Genomic DNA, 19,726 nt, shown 5'->3' with positions numbered 1-19,726 from the left:
CCAGTATCCGTAGGACCTCAACTCTCCCTGAAATTCCGTCCACTGCTAACTAACTGTGGAGCCCATGGTGTTCAGCAGTGATCCAACACGTTTGATATTGAGTAGTGTTGTGTGAAATGAAGCTGATACTGTTCAGCAATGTGTTATTTGGAAGAGGGATTATTGTTGCTCTTTGATTAAGGTGTTTTGGACGGGTGCATTATTTCCAATTGTGATAGAGGTGTAGATTTTTACATATGCTGCAAAGCCCTTAGAGAAAACACGGTGCGATTTTGGAATACTTTCAATCTATTTGACTTTCTAACAACAGGTGCAGAAAATGTATTAAACTTTAAGCATCTCTCCACGTTGAGATTTAATACTATTAATTTTGGACTCTACTTAAGAAATGGTTGTGTTAAAGTAGTTTTAAAAGGATCTTTAAGGTGTATTGAAGGATATTTGAGGTACTGTTGGATTATACCGGGCTAATACTTTCTTTAAAGACCATTTAACAATTAGAAAATTGGGATGGGACCTCTGGAACTCAGTCCCCAAACACATCCGTGACTGCCCCGATCTCACTATGGTTACGTCACAAATCAAAACTCACCTTTTCAAAACTGCTTTTAATCTGTATTTGAATGTTGCGTTTCACATATTTTAAGTGTGTTGTTTTAATTATGTTCTGATGAATCTTACTTCTTTAAAGTGTCTTTGAGTTTTTTTCTTTTCTCTATAAATAAAATGGATTGTTGTTATTATTATTATTATTATTATTATTATTATTATTATTATTATTATTATTATTATTATTATCATGATAACACCAGCTGCAATGCCAAATCCGAATAAAATCAAAAATCAGATAAATTTGGTTTTACACAATTAATGTATATATCAGAATTGAAACATCTTGATTATCGGATATTTATCCCAGTTATCCGGCCTTAATGTAAAAGCAATCTCTAGACCACAGAGAGAGTTTGTATCTGTGGTTAGAAATAGTCTATTCAGCACTCACTGCGACGGGAGATGACAGGATCTGGCAAAGTCCAGAGCTGCTTTTTAAGGCTGCAGCCTCCCTGCCCGTAGCTCCCTGCTCTCGTTTAAAATGTCACCCTGTAAAGTAATCCAATCTCTCAACCCGCACTAACCAGGGCACTATAGAAGGCTGGCATTCCTGTCACATCGATCATGCCAAAGCCTGCAGGACTCAGGACACTCTGCTGCCTGGTCCGTCCCAGCTACTTACATTGATCATAGCATTGGAAGTGATGCGGAAGAGGGTGGCTCGCTCATTGACTGCTTTGATCTTCTCCCCTCCTTCCACCGGCACTTTCAGCCCCTCGAGTTCACTCAGCGAGCGCTGCAGGGCGGCCCCGTGCTTGGCGATCAGGTCGTTACATGTGCTGAGGTCATCAAGCTTGCTGACCAGTATCTTCAGTGTGCCCTGAAGCTCGCTGCGGTCCGACTGGGATGTGGGCTCCTCGTCCCCCGAGTCATCTGGAAAGGAGAGGTCAGATGTCACATATACACCATCTTGAACAGGAGATGATTGTGGGGACTTGTGAGCACACAGATCATAAAAAATGAGATTGAGAAAGAAGATGTAAAAAAGGTTTGCTGTACAGCTGCAGAAACAGAAAATGCACAATCCATTTATGACTTCCCATTAAAGATGGTTCCTAAAACTACAATAGCAGACACAGATCCATGTCCTGACAAACCTGAGACTTACAAAGACTTAAGAGTGAAAATGTAGTTGAAACTGAGGTCAAATAAACACAGCAATGTTATATAAAATGTCTGTTTCAATGCATCTTGGTTTTTTTTGGTTTTTTGAAGTCAATTTATTGAACATGTTAAACATTTTTTACAAAGTATAAATTCAAAAAATAACTATAATTATAATAATAATAATAAGTGTCCTTGTTGATGTTGCAAATGGAGCTGCTGACAATAAAGTTTTATCGTATCATTTCTTAGATGAAATAAGGTGACACACCTGAGGATAAAATCCATATTCAAACAGAAGAATATTTCCTAAAGCATGTGTTTTTTGAGCTTCGGTTTGAATAAATCCATTTTATAAAACAAGAAAGAAGAGATGGAAGAAAAACACAGAAAATGAGGACAAGAACGACCCTGGTAATCTGAACAGGGATCTGTATCTGTAAAGGTTTGACAGCAGAGAGACTCTCCACCCTCTCGTCGCCCTGCTGACCCTTTAATGTCTAGACAGCGCTGTTCTGCTGTCATCTACACTCCACCTTACAGAGTATGCTTTGTCACATTCAAAAGGTCTGCTATGTCGCTGATAGGGGAGGCTGTCATGGTTTTGGTGAGCGGCAGCACTGCAGCAACACTCTCTCCAGAGAACACGGCAGCTAGCTGTGACCCTCGCAGTGGAAGAGACTTCAGCGCTGTCAAGCCTATTTAATCCATGCCAGTTTAACATGGATCTCCTCCTGGGGGGGGGATGCTGGTCGCCTGGCAGTCTCAGGATTACATTATGTAAAGGCAACTGAGTTCATATTTGACCGGGACCTTCGGCCAGTCAAATGTCAAGCTCTGAGGAGAAACAGGCAGCACTGAGATGACTGCACGGTTGATTCATCTTTAATTAGAGCTGGTGATTTAGACATCCAGGAAAAACTCCAATTAAAAGATTTGAATGATTGTTTGTCAAATGCAATGCAGCAAAAGTCTTCAATATTTTTTTACTCGCTAGTCATGGCAACCAGGACAGCGTCAAGATTAGAGCCTATTCATTTTGAGGCCAGAACCAATATACATTTTAAAGAGTTACAACAATTCAGATAATAGTGCTAGTGGCATGGCAAAAAAACAGCCCAATGATCAGTCGGTTCACTACTTGAGTCCAGAATAGGGATATTCAGGGTGGCAACTTTCATGGGAATTAACAGGAATAAATTGGCCATTTTGTATTTATTATGTAATATAGAAACACACCTTTAATGCTATCATAAGCAGAATCCATTCATTTGACAAATAAATCAATTCAAATAAGGTGAGTTATATTTCTAGCAAGTTAACCAATGGGTAAGGCACCTTTGAACATTTGAGCCAAGAATGAATGAAAACTTGGTCTGGTTCAAAGTGTATGAAAAGCCAAGGTAAATCCCTCTCATCTCATATCAATCAACCAATCAATCGATCACATTTCATGTATCTAGCCAAACATCCCAAGGATTTAATGTGTGTACAAAAAGAAAAACCTCTGTCCTTAGACCCTCGTAGTAGACCAGAATATTTCCAAAGAAACCATTATATATATATTACCACAATTAATGACGGGAAAAGTTGAAGAAACCTTGGGGAGCGCAACAAAGGAAGGATGCCTCTCCCAGGACAGAGAGACATGCAAAAGATGTTGTGTGTATAGATTAAAGAAAAGATAACAGCATAAACAATCCAACCATGAGGTGCGACGATAGAAAGAAGATGAGAAAAGAAAGGACCGGAGAAAAAGTCTCTCACCATGTTTGCATTCCCCGGCGTCCATTTTCCCAAAGGTAACCAAAGTTCAACCACGAAGAAGAAGAAGCACACACAGAGCCTCAGAGATAATGTGAGAACATGTCTCTACAACTGTCCAGCCAAAGGTCAAACTAGCAGTGAAAACCCTTAAAGCAAATATTGATCTAAAATCCATCCACCCATTACCCACCAGAAATGGAGTATGAATAAAATTACAATGAATTTCAATAAAGTCACGGCAGAGAAAGGAAGAGGAAAAAGCTGACCAGGTAAAGTCCAAACATTGACGGGAGTGTGGAGAGACGTCACCTGCAGCGCAAAGGAAAGCGAGGAGACTGTGAGGGAGGCGAGGAAGTTCACAGAGCCGGGGAAGATAATGAAATAAGCCTTAAATTAATAATGTGTGACTCCGGCCGGTCAGAGCAGCTTCAAATGGATAATTGAGTTGGCAAGTTGATGTAAACTTGAACATCGTCCCACGAGGCAACAATAAGCCTGTCCCAGATCACTTTTGATTGGATAAATGTATTCAGCCGACCCAGAGTCTAAAAAAAAGTTATCAAAAAGACAAATACGGTTTTATAGAAATATACAATTGTCAGAGGAACATGTATTCGAACAATTCATTTTCATTTGAATATTTCTAAGGTCATTAGAGAATAAAACCTGCATCTGGAGAGACTAAAAGTGGTGTTAAATGACAACCGTCTGTCCTGAAGTTAGAATTGTATCTGGTTTGAACGTTTCTAATTTTAAATAATTGAATTTGAGAAGTTATTGCATATTTCGTTTGGTTTTTGATTGGTAAGAGTGTGTCTGTTTTATTTTTTTTACTCCTTAATCTTCAAAGAGTTTCAAGACAAAGGATGTATCTTGGACTTTTATTTAAGCCTAAGACTGCTTAGACATATTAAACACAATCAAGTGAACTGCTAAGAACATGTCCTTTACTTTGTATATACATACAAACATGTTTAAGAGTTTGCCTTCCTGCTCTTGATAACATCCTTGAACATTACACATCTGGTCTCCTCTCTCAATATAATAACTTATTTCAACCTTCATCTTGAACATGTGTAAGAAAGTGCCTTACCTCACTCACAAATATATTATACATTAATATTCACACAAGTTGGTTTCTTGCAAAAGTTACTGCAGAACAGGCCTCCCTATACAAAATATACCATTGTTTAAAACTCTAAAATACAACACAAAACTCCTTTTGTAGAAGACAGTAGTGGTCAGAGTTGGAATGGGTATTTCATGGGGAGAGGATTAATGTGCAAGGACCTCGGCTAAAAGAAAAGAGAACAGTATAATGCATGCTGCCTCACCTTTGTTTGAAACAACTAAGGTCCCTGTATGGCAAAGTCACTTCTGACTGAGCTACAGAAAAGTCTAAGGAATCCTATGTCTGTATCTGTTTCCAATCTTAAAATATGATGTGAAGTTAGGAAGTTTAAGAGTAATCTAAATAACTTGGCTATGTGAAGCTGTTTGCACCACTGCAGTGACGTCTTGTATTCATTACCCTCATTCTGCCACTGATTTCTGTTCTCTAAGCAATGCCACTTAAAAATAAACTGCCATCTGTAACGGGGCATATTTAGTTTGAGAAGAGACTCTGCTTTCAGCACAGTGCCTCTCAACCCAATTATTATTCCTCTGAAAAAACTGTAAGCTGTTGGCTCTACAGTACAGACACCCTTTAAACAACACAAGGCTTCTTGCCATAAAAAATTAAGCCTCCACAAGAGCGTCAGGAATTTCCTTTATGTTCATTGAGCCGGATCCATGTAGGATCGATACAACGTCAAGCACTACCGGACGACTTTGATTACTGGAGATACAAAAACCTCCAGGCGAAATATATTCTATCAACTGCATGTCACTGGCACGTGGAATAGGAAGTAAAGACATGTTTTTTCCAATGAACCTGCTTCACTAAATACACTATCTGTGCTGCCTCGGCTGCTCACACTTCCAAGCTCTTCCTCCTGTACAGCAGATGTGGATGGATGGCTCTCCGTAGCAAAGTCGAGATCACGAGGACAGGCCGGCAGCCCATTACCACACCAGTCATGCCTCAAGGGCGGTTACCTCCCCCCCTCCCACACAACCCACCACCTCGGAGAACACTCTGCAATAACACACATGCACGTCTGTTTCCAGTTCGTTTCCACCGAACCCTGCTACTCAGAACGTATTGGCATATTTTAAGGAAATATCTGTGTTCGAGGCGAGCTAGGAAACAGCTCGACACATCCACCGTCCGTCCATCAATCTTCAGTTTGTGCGTACTGTAGGTTCCTTTCACTCCTTCCTTATTTTGCATCTCAATGTGAAGAACAAAAGAGCAAGTGAGAGAAAGAGAGGGAGAGAGAGAGAGAGTGGAAACGGGAGAATAAAATGTGGGAGAGTGTAATTCGGAGAGCCGTATTCTTGCTTCTGTCCCACTGTCAGGGCTCGTCTCTCTGCTCGTCCCTAAGGACCGGCTGTCAGCTCAGCGGCTGACAGTACGTTGCTCTGTGACAGAGAGACGTGCCTTCCGAGCAGCAGAGCAAATGGGAGAAATGTCCTGCCCCTCTGGATTAAAGATGGTTCCTCATCAGAGGAGAAACTTCTGTCAGAAAAATTTTGAAGTTTTTATCAAGTATGCTGGCATTCACGGCATGTTTGCTCTGTATGTAAATTAATGTTTCATAACTGGTATGATAGAAAACACGCTTTTGTATAAAGATTATTCTGTTATGGGTTTTTATAAGTCAATTTATTGAACATGTTAAAGATTGTTTTTGACAAAGTATAAATAATAAAGTTCAGTTCATGGTCGTCAGTGGTCGTGATATTTGTCTCGTTTAAAACATGTTTTATAAAATTCATCCATCATATAAAATAATCCGGATATCATCAGTCCTGCTCATAGCCATTTAAAATTTGGTTCTTGAATAGTTTTTTTAGTTTCAATAAAGTTTCACAGCGCATCATTACAGATTTCCACAGGTTAAAACCTTTTGTAGTTCTGCAGTGAAGTTGGGAATTTGTTCGTACAGGTGTTTTTTTTAATAAGCAGTCCAAAAAGCCACCTGTACGAACAAATTCCCAACGTCACTGCAGAACTACAAAAGGTGATAATCTGTGGAATAACTTCCGAATAACTTCCGTTGTTCCGAAGATTATCTTGCCATAACATCTGGTTATGTGATTTGTGACAAAGTTGAACAAAAGCTACCTTTATATGAGGTTGGTTGTAATGTTCAGTTTTTGTTGTAACTGCTTTAGTTGGTGTTAATTCAAAGGTATGGGTGTATTGGATGATGTAGTTGCGGTACCGTTGAATTATGCTTTGCTATACATTCTCTTAAGACCATTAAGTAATGGGATTCCACCACAGACTGGCGCAAAACCCCAAAACAAAGTGCCCATGCTCGGAAAATGAATTGTTCACTGACAATCTATCAGATATTGATTCTAATGATCCAGCTTTAATGCAGAATCTGTAGACCACAGGGAGTGTTTGTATCTGTGGTTGGAATAGATTTCTTTCAGGACCGGCAGCAAAGAAAGAGGAATATACATCAGAAACAGAAGAAGGAACCAGGTAGATGAAGAGCGAAGATGAGTCCCAGGGGAGGGGAGTGTAATCCTGGCCGGTAATTGCTAACTGGCTCCATACCTCCCCTGAGATACATCACAGGGAGACAAACAGAGGAGACAGCAGGTTAAAGCCAGCACCACGGCGCTCAGCTCTTCACAAGCAAATGAGAAACTGTGCAGTGCAACTCATCAGTGTCCCCAGCGCTCTGCAGCACAGCTCAGGCAGTGTATCCAATTGAAACGCTCTCAGAAAAACAGCAAACAACAAAAGAAAAGATTACCAGCAAAATGCAGCAACTTAGCGATGACTTTTAATTCAGAAACATTTCCTAATGTGCTAGGATAGACAAAAAGAAAAACACCCAGACTGCTGACTGAAGATTTATATTCTGGTGTGCTGCATAGATTTGATGAATTCCCAGCTAGTGCATCAAACCCCTGAGAGGAGAGTGGCTCTTGCTTACTTCATAACTCCTACTGTCTGAAGGTGTAGGTCATTAATTATCATACACCCTCAGAATACTAACTGAGCTGATCCACACAAGTCTGGTGACTGGGATTATAGGATTTCTAGGAAACAAATGTTGTGCTCTATGGACACCATGCAAAGTGAAGCCTGTGTTTACCACCTGAAACAATCTGCCGTGATCTGAATAATAAGTTAATTAAAACTCATGTGTACATGCACTCAGTTAATGCATGCTCACTCGCGTAAATTCTTCAATTACATGCAAACAGCTGTCAGGCAGTGACAGGAGGGTCTGCCGACAGCTGCCCTGCTTCATGTAAAACAGAGCTAAGAAATCAAAGAAGGAAATATCTCATTTGCAGATGCAACTCCCTGATATTGTAGATTATGGATCGGGTTAGGGTTAAGGTTCTCTTGGCATGTTTTAATTTTAAAGGTCTCCTATTATGCTCTTTTATGGCATATATTACAGGTCTCAAATATATATAAAAAACATGTCTCTGACGTGTTTTGCTCAAAATACCAAACAGATCATTGATTTTAGCATGTCCGCTATCCCTCTGTTTCAGCCCCGTTTTCCAAAGTGCTGATTCTGTGACTGTCGCTTTAAATTTGAGTTGAAGCTGAAGCTGGCCACGCCCCTTTGGAGCGTCATGATCTCTCTGTCTGAAGAGAGAAGTTTCTAACGGAGAAACTCAGCTAAACGCTGCCGTGATTAATATTATGTTCCAAACCACATCAAGCATTATTTGTGAAACACTTCTCAGTGTTTACCTCTAGAACAGTGACATTATATATATTATATATACAACAACTCTAAGTCCCTCCTGCAGACATCCTGCACAGAGACACAGAGGTGCTGCAGAGGGGATTCAGCTCGCGACTGTATATTGCAGACGATAGGTTGAGACGTGTCACGTGGGTGGGACGTTGCCAGGAGTTCAATGTAAAGCCAGCCCACATTTCCGATATGACGTCATATCGGCAGCAAATCTGGATCAGCTCGTTTGTACCCCCATTTTTAGAGATGTGGGTAAGGAGGTAAAGAGACAGGGTTGTATTTTCTGACACTTTGTGAGTCTCCTTACACACCAGGGACACATGTTTATGTATAAAAGACAGCAAAAAGTGCATTTTGCATAATAGGGGACCTTTAAAGTAGCGGCTGATGAACATATGCTACACACACTAATTGTTCTGGCTCTGCCAGCAGTTATTTTAGACTAAACGATGTGGAGACTTTTATTTTGATACTCGATGCACTGTAGCTACAGGAAGTAGGCAGAAAGCCAGAAGAAGAAATAGTAGACAGCATGGTTAAGAGCAGCACGGACGTTTATTATGCTTTTCCTGCGTAGTTGTTCCTAGGCATTCTCTGTAAGTACATGTTGTTATGACATTTGTGCCTAAAACTAATTACATTAAGAATAATGCCTTATAATTTCCAGCCAGAGTTTTACAGTTTATTTGCCCTGCTAGCTTTGAATAGCCTTGTATTGCTCGCATCTGTCTGAGCCATTTATGTGTAACTCATATTGCCATATATTTACTGGTGTATGTACTGTGTGTATTTCAGTTTCACAATTTCCCATATAAAGAGTCATCTTCACCCTCGGTGTCCGGATCTCATTGTGGGAAGGTGTTTAGCTAGTTGGATAGCAGAATAAGGACATTCTGTGAGGCCATCATAGTGAAAAGAGAGACCTTCGAAGAGCTACTGATGACTGCATTGTCGTGCCGGAAGCCTGAACCAGTACAACAACTGCCACGTCACCAGTAAGGATTGAGGTAAAAAACATCCATAGCAGCCATGGACAGAAAAAGTGCATCAGTTAGATCTGCAGACTCTCATATGAGTAGAGCTTCATGTACAGTAGCACTGGCAGCAGCCACAGCACGTGCTAAAGCCCAAGCCGCACACACAAGAGCTGCCTATTCACGTGAAGAGATTGAATTAAAGATGGAAAAAGCCCGTCTAGAGGCAACACTCATCGCCTTAGAAAGGGAAAGAGAGGCAGAAGCCGCCACGGCGGAAGCTGTAGTAATGGAGGCTGTGGCCGTATACTTTGAAGATGAGTGCCGCAGTCGTGGACCAGAGTTATCGCCCAGGCAAAGTGCGGAACAGCGCACTGAGGATTATGTAGAGAGACACAGCCATCTCAGTGGCAGCTATCGTTCACCCGTAGATTTATGCTCACAGGACGAGCAAATGCCCCACAATCATAGCACATATGTATCCGTATGTGGAGATAAGGAAAGTAACACCCCAGCTCCTGACGACCACCACCTCGCAGATGGTGTCCCCCATGCGGACGAGGGTCGTGCGGGCAGACACAATTGCACTGAGCTCCTGGGTAGTCAGCCACAGCATACAGCCTTACCTGCTCACGCATCCCGGCACGCTGACCACGACCCACTCAGGCCAGGCTTACCTGCGCACGCATCCCGGCACACTGAGAACAACCCACTCAGACCAGGCTTACTTCCTCATACATCCAGGTGCGCTGATCGCAGCCCTCTCAGGTCAGGCTTACCTCCTCACACTTCTAGGTGCGCTGACCACAACCCACTGAGGTCAGGTTTACCTGCACACACATACAGGCATGCTGACCACAACCCACTCAGGTCAGGCTTACCTGCACACACATCGAGGTACGCTGACCACAGCCCCCTCAGGCCAGGCGTAATGGCTTACACACCCAGGTATAATGACCACAGCCCCACCAGACCCTGGGCTCCTCACCGCTCCAGTGACACAGCTACATTTGACTTGGCGAGGTACCTAGCACGAAGTCAGCTGGTGTCATCAGGACTCACCAGGTTTGATGATAAGCCAGAAAATTACTTATCCTGGAAAGGCTCATTCGTGAACACCATTGAAAGCCTAGACCTCAGAGCAGGAGAAGAGACAGATCTGCTAATAAGATGGCTAGGCCCAGAATCTGCAGAGCAAGCACGCCGCATTAGATCAGTGAACGTGAGAGATCAAGCAGCAGGGTTATGGCTCGTATGGGAGAGGTTAGAAGAGATGTATGGCTCGCCCGAAGCTATAGAGGGTGCACTTTTCAGGAAACTCGAACAATTTCCTAAAATATCCCACAAGGAGCCCCATAAACTCAGAGAGCTATCTGATTTGCTATTGGAGATTGAGTCTGCAAAGCGTGAGGGATACTTACCTGGCCTATCATATCTCGACACAGCAAGGGGTATAAACCCAATAGTGGAGAAACTGCCATATGGGCTGCAGGACAAGTGGGTAATGGAAGGCTCACGATACAAACAAGAATTTAGGGTTCCCTATCCTCCATTCCAATTCTTTCTAGAGTTCGTGCGCAAGCAGGCAAAGGCACGCAACGACCCAAGCTTTAGTTTTTCTCTCTCTAGTGCTGCAAACAGGACAGATAAGTTTAGTGAAACTCACAACAGCAGCCGCAGAACAGTCTCTGTGCACAAAACTGACATTGCCCACTCTAACCCCACGCTCACTGTCGAAGACCCAGAGAAGCAATGCCCTGTGCATCAAAAACCACACTCCCTGCAAAGGTGCCGCGGCTTCAGAGAAAAGCTAATGGATGAACGAATGAAAATATTAAAGGAGAATAACATTTGTTTTAAGTGCTGTGCGTCAAATAAGCATATGGCCCGAGACTGTGAGGCAGCAATCAAATGCACTGAGTGTTATAGCCATAGACACCCAACAGCGATGCACCCAGGCTCAGCTCCATGGGTCTCCAAGACCTCACCACCCCCATCAGAGAATGGCGGGGAGAGCTATGAAGCGGCAGAAACTGCAGTGGTTTCCAAATGCACGGAGGTATGCGGGGAAGGCTTCAATGGCAAGTCTTGCTCCAAGATATGCCTTGTGACGGTCTACCCAGCAGACAGCCGCAACAAGGGCAAGAGGATGTACGCCATGCTAGACGACCAGAGCAACAGGTCGCTGGCGCGCTCAGAGTTTTTTGACATCTTCAGTATGAGTGGGCCCACATACCCTTACACTCTGAAAACCTGCTCTGGTGTAGGTGAGGCGTCCGGTCGGCGAGCTACAGGGTTCGTCATTGAACCTGCGGATGGCGACATCAGCCTAACTCTACCCACGCTCCTGGAGTGCAATATGATCCCTAACAACAGAGAAGAAATACCAACTCCAGCTGCCGCACACAGCCACTCCCACCTAAGAGCTATCGCCAGTGAAATACCACAGATCGACATGAGTGCTGAGATCCTGCTACTGCTGGGCAGGGACATGCTGAGAGTGCACAAGGTGCGTAAACAGATCAATGGACCACATGACGCACCTTACGCACAGAGGCTAGACTTAGGGTGGGTGATAGTCGGCGATGTGTGCCTGGGCAGCACACATCGGCTTCCTGAGGTCACTAGTATGAAAACGTACATCCTTGAAAACGGCAGACCAAGCTGCCTGCCCCCTTGTAAGAACCACTTGAAGGTAAAGGAGAGACTCTTCTTCCCTGATCAGCCCCAGCCTGTCAGCCAAGTGACACACAGTGACAACCTGGGCGTATCAGTTTTCCAGCAAACCAGGAACGATCACAAGTTAGCGCCATCAATGGAAGATCTCCTGTTCCTTGAGACAATGGAGAATGAAGTCTTTCAGGATTCAGCGAACAGTTGGGTGGCTCCGCTACCTTTCCGCCAGCCGCGGATGAGTCTACCTAACAACCGCCGATATGCCCTGAGGCGTTTCTTCGCGCTGCGTGGCCCAGCCAAACAGTTGCGCTCAGATTGTGGGACAAGCTTCGTTGGTGCATGCCGAGAAATGGGCATCAGCACCACAGAGCGGGGCAAGGTCCAGAATTTCCTGCAAGAAGAAAGATGTTCATGGACCTTTAACCCACCCCATTCATCCCATATGGGTGGAGTGTGGGAACGGATGATCGGCGTTGCACGGCGCATACTGGACAGCATGCTGCTGTGTGCTGGACAAGCACATCTTACACATGAGACACTCACTACCTTCCTGGCCGAGGTCACAGCCATAATTAATGCCCGTCCTTTGATACCAGTCTCATCGGACCCTGAGCATCCCTACATTTTGTCACCCTCCATCCTGCTGACCCAGAAATCAGGCACATCCCTTCCACCTTTAGGCAGCTGCAGTCCAAGGGAGATCTTAAAGAACCAGTGGAAACGCGTTCAACTGCTGGCCGACGAGTTCTGGAACAGATGGCGTAAGGAGTATGTTGCTACTCTGCAGTCCCGGCAGAAGTGGCAACACAAGAGACCAGATCTCAAGCCAGGAGACGTAGTCCTTCTCAAGGAGAAACAGGCCCGAAGGAATGAGTGGCCTATGGGGGTCGTTGTTAAGACTGTTCCAAGTCAAGATGGTCTCATAAGAAAGGCTGAAGTCAAGGTTGTTCAGCAAGGGAAAACAAAGACCTATTACAGAACTAGTGTTCCTTCTATCCCCAGAGTAATGTGTCATTTTTATGTGTTATGGTATCTCTAAAGATACCAGACGGGGAGTGTTCTGGCTCTGCCAGCAGTTATTTTAGACTAAACGATGTGGAGACTTTTATTTTGATACTCGATGCACTGTAGCTACAGGAAGTAGGCAGAAAGCCAGAAGAAGAAATAGTAGACAGCATGGTTAAGAGCAGCACGGACGTTTATTATGCTTTTCCTGCGTAGTTGTTCCTAGGCATTCTCTGTAAGTACATGTTGTTATGACATTTGTGCCTAAAACTAATTACATTAAGAATAATGCCTTATAATTTCCAGCCAGAGTTTTACAGTTTATTTGCCCTGCTAGCTTTGAATAGCCTTGTATTGCTCGCATCTGTCTGAGCCATTTATGTGTAACTCATATTGCCATATATTTACTGGTGTATGTACTGTGTGTATTTCAGTTTCACAATTTCCCATATAAAGAGTCATCTTCACCCTCGGTGTCCGGATCTCATTGTGGGAAGGTGTTTAGCTAGTTGGATAGCAGAATAAGGACATTCTGTGAGGCCATCATACTAATACACCATTGGGATGCAGATTTACTGCACACTTAAAAGGTATCATCTTTTCTTGATATAAGTATGTTTTTAATGTTGCCATTTTAATTCATAAATAACAATGCAATATATATTTACAATGCTACTGTCATCAGCTCTCTTTACAGTTGTTTTTATATAGTTGACGGTTTCAACCAATCTAATTTTTGTTTCTAGGTAAAGAAATACCATACCTGGTAACATTTCTAATTCCCTGGGCAACACATAAAATAAATTTGATCCTGTTTGCTTTTTCGTCCATAGTCTGTTTCTCAATTGATTTCAGGAAGCCTTTGTTTCTCTTACCCATATTGCAGTATGAGAATAATTTCAAATCCATAACCTTCAATCTCTTCTAAGCATTGTATTGACACTTATGACTTCTAAAAAATGCACACACACGCACGCACACACACACACACACACACACACACACACACACACACACACACACACACACACACACACACACACACACACACACACACACACACACACACACACACACACACACACACACACACACACACACACACACACACACACACACACACACACACAGAAAATGTCCCGGTGCCAGTGCTGCAAAATAATGAGCCATGAAGGAAGCCATCAAACCAGAAAGGAGCCTTCACAGAGGTGTCTCTAAAGTGCTCTTAAGCTATGTGCATGAATGTGTGAGAAAATTAAAATTGATAAGCACATATCTGGAGTTTCAGAGGCTGACCCTGCACTTTGACCTCTCTTACCTTGTGCATATTTGCAACTAGGGAGGGATAAAAGCAAAAGGTCCTCCGTCTGTGCTGACCTATACAGCCTTCGGTGCAAACTCATCGACAAAGGTTTCAGATTCTCTCTCAGAGCAGAAACACAGACGTATTCACTTGATTATCAAAGTGCTGAGGAATCTCACATGGCAGTGCGGCTCCAGAGAGCTCACACCCACAAAACCCCTCAAAATGATTCTGGATATTACAGCGGCATCCTTCCTTGCCTGACCACAGATGCCACTGATTATCAATGAATCAATTATTGACTTCATAAATATTTTTGCTCGTGCACACAAACTTTCGATCCAATTAAAAGACGGATACAAAATAGTGGAGGGCCAAACAAGGTCTACAAAATAGGGTGCAAGGGCTAGTGTACATGCTTTTTCAGGATCAAACCAACATTTTTTGTAGGTTTATTACTCATTTTACGAGGATATAGTAGATGTTTGCCCGGCAGGAATTTCACAACAGCATGGTAACATTTATTTAATTAGACAGAAATCACAAAATGTTTCGAAGGCTCGTCAGATTGCTGTGTGGTGTGTAAGCATTCAGAGTTCATTCAGAAATAAGCTTTTCTTTACTCTGGCAGCTGTCTTGTACGGCTTCTCTTTTCCCTCATCACATTTCTTCCTAAAACTGGAGCACTGCTGTCATGACGGTGACAATGACACGTCTGAATTGTTTGGCATATCATGGGGAGCTGCGACATTGTAGAGCATCTTATTATTCAGGCGGTTTTATTTGTTTCTTTTTTCAGCAGAGGAACATGGAGTTCTCCAATTGACTGAGCTGAAGTGGTTTCTACTGGCCCTGAGCCAACACTTAACCAATGTTTCTACGCTCTGCATGAGTAATATTCATTTAACTGTGCTCTACTAATAACCAGTCTTTATTCTGATTGGTACGAACAGAGGTTGATTTGTATTTGCTTGGTAAGGACAGATTTACACTCAGTTAACCGTTACGTTTCCTTGGTTTATCTATCTAGTCTTAGTTAGTCATTCTTGCGAGGATAATACACACATGCATCCTGTGCATCACTCGGTGACGAGTGAGATTTTTATAACAGTCATACTTAAAGCTAGGATATTAGTTATTTATGGATGAGGAAATACGTTGACCTAGAAAAATAAGTAAAGTTTATTTTTATTTAAGGTTTTAAAGAAAATTTGAATTATTGTGATACATCATGAGCTTTCTTGTTTATAGTTACATCCATCTGTCATATAAAAAACTCTAAACCTGCTGATTGAACTACTTTTTTTATGTCCAAAACTCAAATGTTGTATTAAAACACCTTGAATCCACATTTGTACTATGTAATATATATTTTCTGAATCCATTTTTCAACATGTGAAACTCACAAACTGTATCTGTTTATATTAAATGTCAAAACACGTTAACATTGAACGTTGCCATCAGCACAGGACACTGCTGTGCTATCACACCATGTTGTGATACTAAGAGAACAGCTAGTGCTTTAGTATATTAGACCTAGGGTTAATATTAGAGTTGTGATGTTCTGGTTGCAGCTCATTTTCTTTGTGCAACTTAATCACATCCCAACATTCATAATGCAGAAAGTGTGCAAAAGTGTACTATGAAAAGGTTTAAAACAACATGGTGGATGTAACCTGTGCCAGACTCATCTCGATGAACAAACAGCCTGAAAAAGAGACGGAAAGCCCTGGGCTGAAGAGCACAGCTGTTCAACTCAACACTGTCCAACTCTGCCACGGGCAAGAGAAAGGAACGATGACGTGAGAGAGAGATGGAAACACAGAATAAGATGTGAAAAGGGAGATTTCTCCATGTTGTACTCCAAAAGGACATTGACATACACCATAAATTACACTAGTTTAGGATGCTACTAACCTGTGATGAGCAGCATATCCGTGCAAAATGCTTCATTCTTTATATTAAGACAACATAATATGCATGCTAGTATTGCTTGTAATGGGACAGAGCAAAAGAATTCTGGAGTCCTTACACCATGCATGTCTTGATGTAAAGTTAGCACTTTAGGACCCTTGTGAAACAGCATGTTTTTTTACACTTTAAAATGATGCAAAAAAATCTACACCACACGCGCCAATGATCAAGAATTTCTTAACAAAAAAGGTAGAATTTCTCTAATATGAGTTTTTTAAATGTGAATATTTTTTGGTTTCTTTCCTCCTCTATGACAGTAAACTGATTATCTATCCGTTGCGTTTTAAGTGGTCGACAAATCAAGCTTTGAGGACATTATCTTAGTCTTTGAGAAACATTAATTGGCATTTTTCATAATTTTTGGGACATTTTTAAGACCAAACAACTCTATTAATCAAGAAAATTATCAACCCAATAATCAACATTGTAATTTATTGTTAGTTGCAGCCCTACGCATTTTCACGCTGCTATCATCACAACTCATCCATATGTAAATCTGTGGTGGAGCAGGCGCAGTGAAGAGCTGGGAAATGAGTGTGAGCAGGAGCAGCTCAGGAGGAAGAAGGGAAAGAGGGAAGGATGCAGCGAGGATTGCAGGAGAGAGGACACACTGCTCTCATTACAGCATGAGGTGCTGCATTGTGTAGGGAGGCTGCAGGGATGTGAGCCTCCATGGTGACAGATGACAGCAGCTGGAGAGAGAGGAGCACAGATGGAGGGATGACAGCTACCTCTAAAGACACACGATGAGGAGGAGAGAGAAGGATGAGGAACCTTTTTGTCATTGGACAGATGGAGAGGAGTGTGACAGCTCCGTGCTAATGTCTGTTAGCATTAGCCATAGCTGTACTGACCCTGGTTGACTTTACTCAGGCAGCCCGAGTTGCAGAGGGAGCGGACCGTCCCCGACTCCCAGCAGCTCCGGCCCTTCATCCCACTCTCTGCAGGCCTGATTCCCACTCCACGCTCCCTGAAAGGCAGCGTTGCCCCGGGCCACTACATACTCCCAGCGAGGGGGGGGCAGAGGCAGCGACTTTCCCTCTTCAGCATCGCAGCGTGCACACACATACATGCATACTCACACACGTACATTCAGCACAGAGACAGGGGAGCGATGCGGGGCAGGCGCTCCCTCCTGTGACTTCCTATCTGCTCTCGTGCATTGGCTTTTTCTTTCTTCCGGAAACCCCGCTACACACATTCACAAAGCTCGGCACATTTACAATTCCCCTTCACATGCTGCTCTCAGTGCGGTGCAGATTGGGAGAGGGAAGGAGGGAGGGAGAGAGAGTGAAGCAGAGAGGAGATAGGACTCAGCAGCCAGCAGTCAAAACTTAGACCAGAATGCACTGCTTCCTCTCTGTAACCCCCCCCCCCCCATCTCTGTGTCTGTTTCTTTCGTAGAGCCTGACAGAAAAGTCAACTATTTCAGGAAAGCAAACCGCAGAGATGGTAATGAGTAAAGGCTATGTCGCTTCAAAAATAACACCACAAGGAGCTTACTGTATGAGGAGACACGAGGGATGAAAAGATTTCAGATTAAGTTTTGACATTAAATCAAGACAAGGGCAAAAGGTCAAATTGAACATCCTTCAAGAAATTGTCTATTTCCTCTCTCACTGATTATGTCCTTCCTCCGTCAGACTCTGTTTATGGTGCTGATCACTTTAAATCTGACCCTCCGCAGAAATGTCACAGGACATACTGTAGCTAGCCCTGGGCTGCAATAACAAACCTCACTCCCTCCCACCTCAAAGCAGGTGAAGGTTATTTTCGAATATCACTGACAGTGAACATGTCACACCGTCCTGTAACTCAAGGTCACCTCGGCCAGCTGAATTAATTCCCCCATCCTATATTTAACCGAGGGCTTCTGTGAACACAAACATTACACCATCTCTAGCTAACACTGGCCTTTATTTAATCAAGACATGTTTTCATTTACGTTTAGTTAAATCACATCCTGATGATCAGTACAACCACATCCTGCTTTTATTTCAGTCATTTCTGCAAGTTTAGTTATAGGATTAGAGCAAGCATTAATACAAAATATATAAAATAATGTATTTAGCTTGCTGTATACACCTTCAGTATGGAGAGTTTGGTCTCATATCTTTAATAACAGTGAGAGACAGTTAATTGATTTAATTTGGTTCCTTTATTGTAATTATGATAATGTATTCGTGACGGAATAATATCTGAATCTCGTTATAGTAAACTGCCTGCAAATGGTGATGAACTCTAATTCCAGTTTACTAGTGAATACAAATCTCAATCTCATTTTTTACAATTAGTGACATCTGATTGTACCTCCAACCCCCCAATCAGCTCAAAAAAGACCCTGTTCTAGTGATCCCTATTACGCGTGTTTAAATATTGTATAAGCAAAGTCTCTGGCTGTTATAAAAGTGCCCTGCTTTAGTTTTAATTACCTCTAGAAATGAAATATTTAGCCTTTTCTGCTTTGTTTTAATTATGTGGAGACTGTAGCCCAAAATACACTTAGGCCATGCGGAGTGTTGAACTATATTCTGTCTATTTTCGTTGGAGAGGATGAGGAGGAAGAGGAAGAAGATGAAGAACAAGACCAAGAACAAGAAGAACAAGAAGCAGAACAAGAAGAAGAAGAAGAAGAAGAAGAAGCAGAACAAGAACAAGAACAAGAACAAGAACAAGAACAAGAACAACAAGAAGAAGAAGAAGAACAAGAACAAGACCGATCCCTCCAGCTGTGTAAATTAGAGCCAACAGTGAACCGAGTCATCGTCTGATTGAAACCTGCTTCAGGATGACATGTAGCTCGTCCGCTGTAGGATTTGTGTTGCAGCGATTCTGAGAAATATCTGATAAAGGCACAAAACAGGGAGGGCTGCTGGGGACTGTAAGTGAGGGGAGAGAAGTGCTGACAGGGAAAGATTGTTGGACTGTAAATAAATAACATCCACTAAATGTCCCGGAGCACGAAACCTCAATTAATTTCATACTTGACCTTCATCATTTCTTTTCTGTAATACAGTTTAGGTTAACCATGCAGAAAGAAAAAGCACTGACTCTCACAAACAGCAGCATGTGATGCATCATTGAGTCGTTTAAACAGGCTGATCTTTAATATTAAGCACTTCCTGCATTTTGTGTACAAAATGTACTGTATAAATAAAGTGTTTGATCAGAATGTGCTATCTATGGTTTCAAAGGAGGTCAATTTTAATCAATTTGTGTTGCTTAACTGCCTGTTAACAGAAGTCATGCTGTATTTTATGGACATTTTGAACAAATACGTCTCATAAATAACAAGCACAGCACACAAAACTTAACATAATATCACTTATTTACAATAAATAGTCAAAAAACGTTTTCCTGATAAATACTACACCCTTATTTATATATATAGGTGACATCATCTCCATGAGAGAAAACTCTGAAGTGAAATGAAGTTGCCCAAAAAATCACATGATGTACTTTTT

At 42.4% G+C, this 19,726-nt stretch overlaps 1 protein-coding gene and 1 long non-coding RNA gene across 4 annotated transcripts in view; one reads left to right on the top strand and one right to left on the bottom strand.

The window, feature by feature from the left end:
- Positions 1 to 19,726, bottom strand: part of osbp2b (oxysterol binding protein 2b) — a 54,867-nt gene that overhangs the window by 21,568 nt on the left and 13,573 nt on the right. For 2 of the 3 annotated variants that reach the window (XM_063897020.1, XM_063897021.1), the window contains one exon: positions 1,235 to 1,485. In XM_063897020.1, coding sequence (XP_063753090.1) covers positions 1,235 to 1,485 — 251 coding nt within the window. Of the gene's footprint in view, positions 1 to 1,234; positions 1,486 to 17,116; positions 17,211 to 19,726 lie in introns of those variants that run through there. The other variant, XM_063897022.1, reaches the window with a different exon arrangement.
- Positions 8,751 to 9,158, top strand: LOC134873450 (uncharacterized). Its single transcript, XR_010166957.1, has 2 exons — positions 8,751 to 8,926; positions 9,126 to 9,158. It is a non-coding gene; the product is annotated as an uncharacterized LOC134873450 (long non-coding RNA).

The sequence above is a fragment of the Eleginops maclovinus genome, chromosome 12 (assembly GCF_036324505.1).
Source record: "Eleginops maclovinus isolate JMC-PN-2008 ecotype Puerto Natales chromosome 12, JC_Emac_rtc_rv5, whole genome shotgun sequence".
In the NCBI taxonomy this organism is placed as follows: domain Eukaryota; kingdom Metazoa; phylum Chordata; class Actinopteri; order Perciformes; family Eleginopidae; genus Eleginops; species Eleginops maclovinus.
This window is presented reverse-complemented; position numbering and strand designations above follow the sequence as displayed.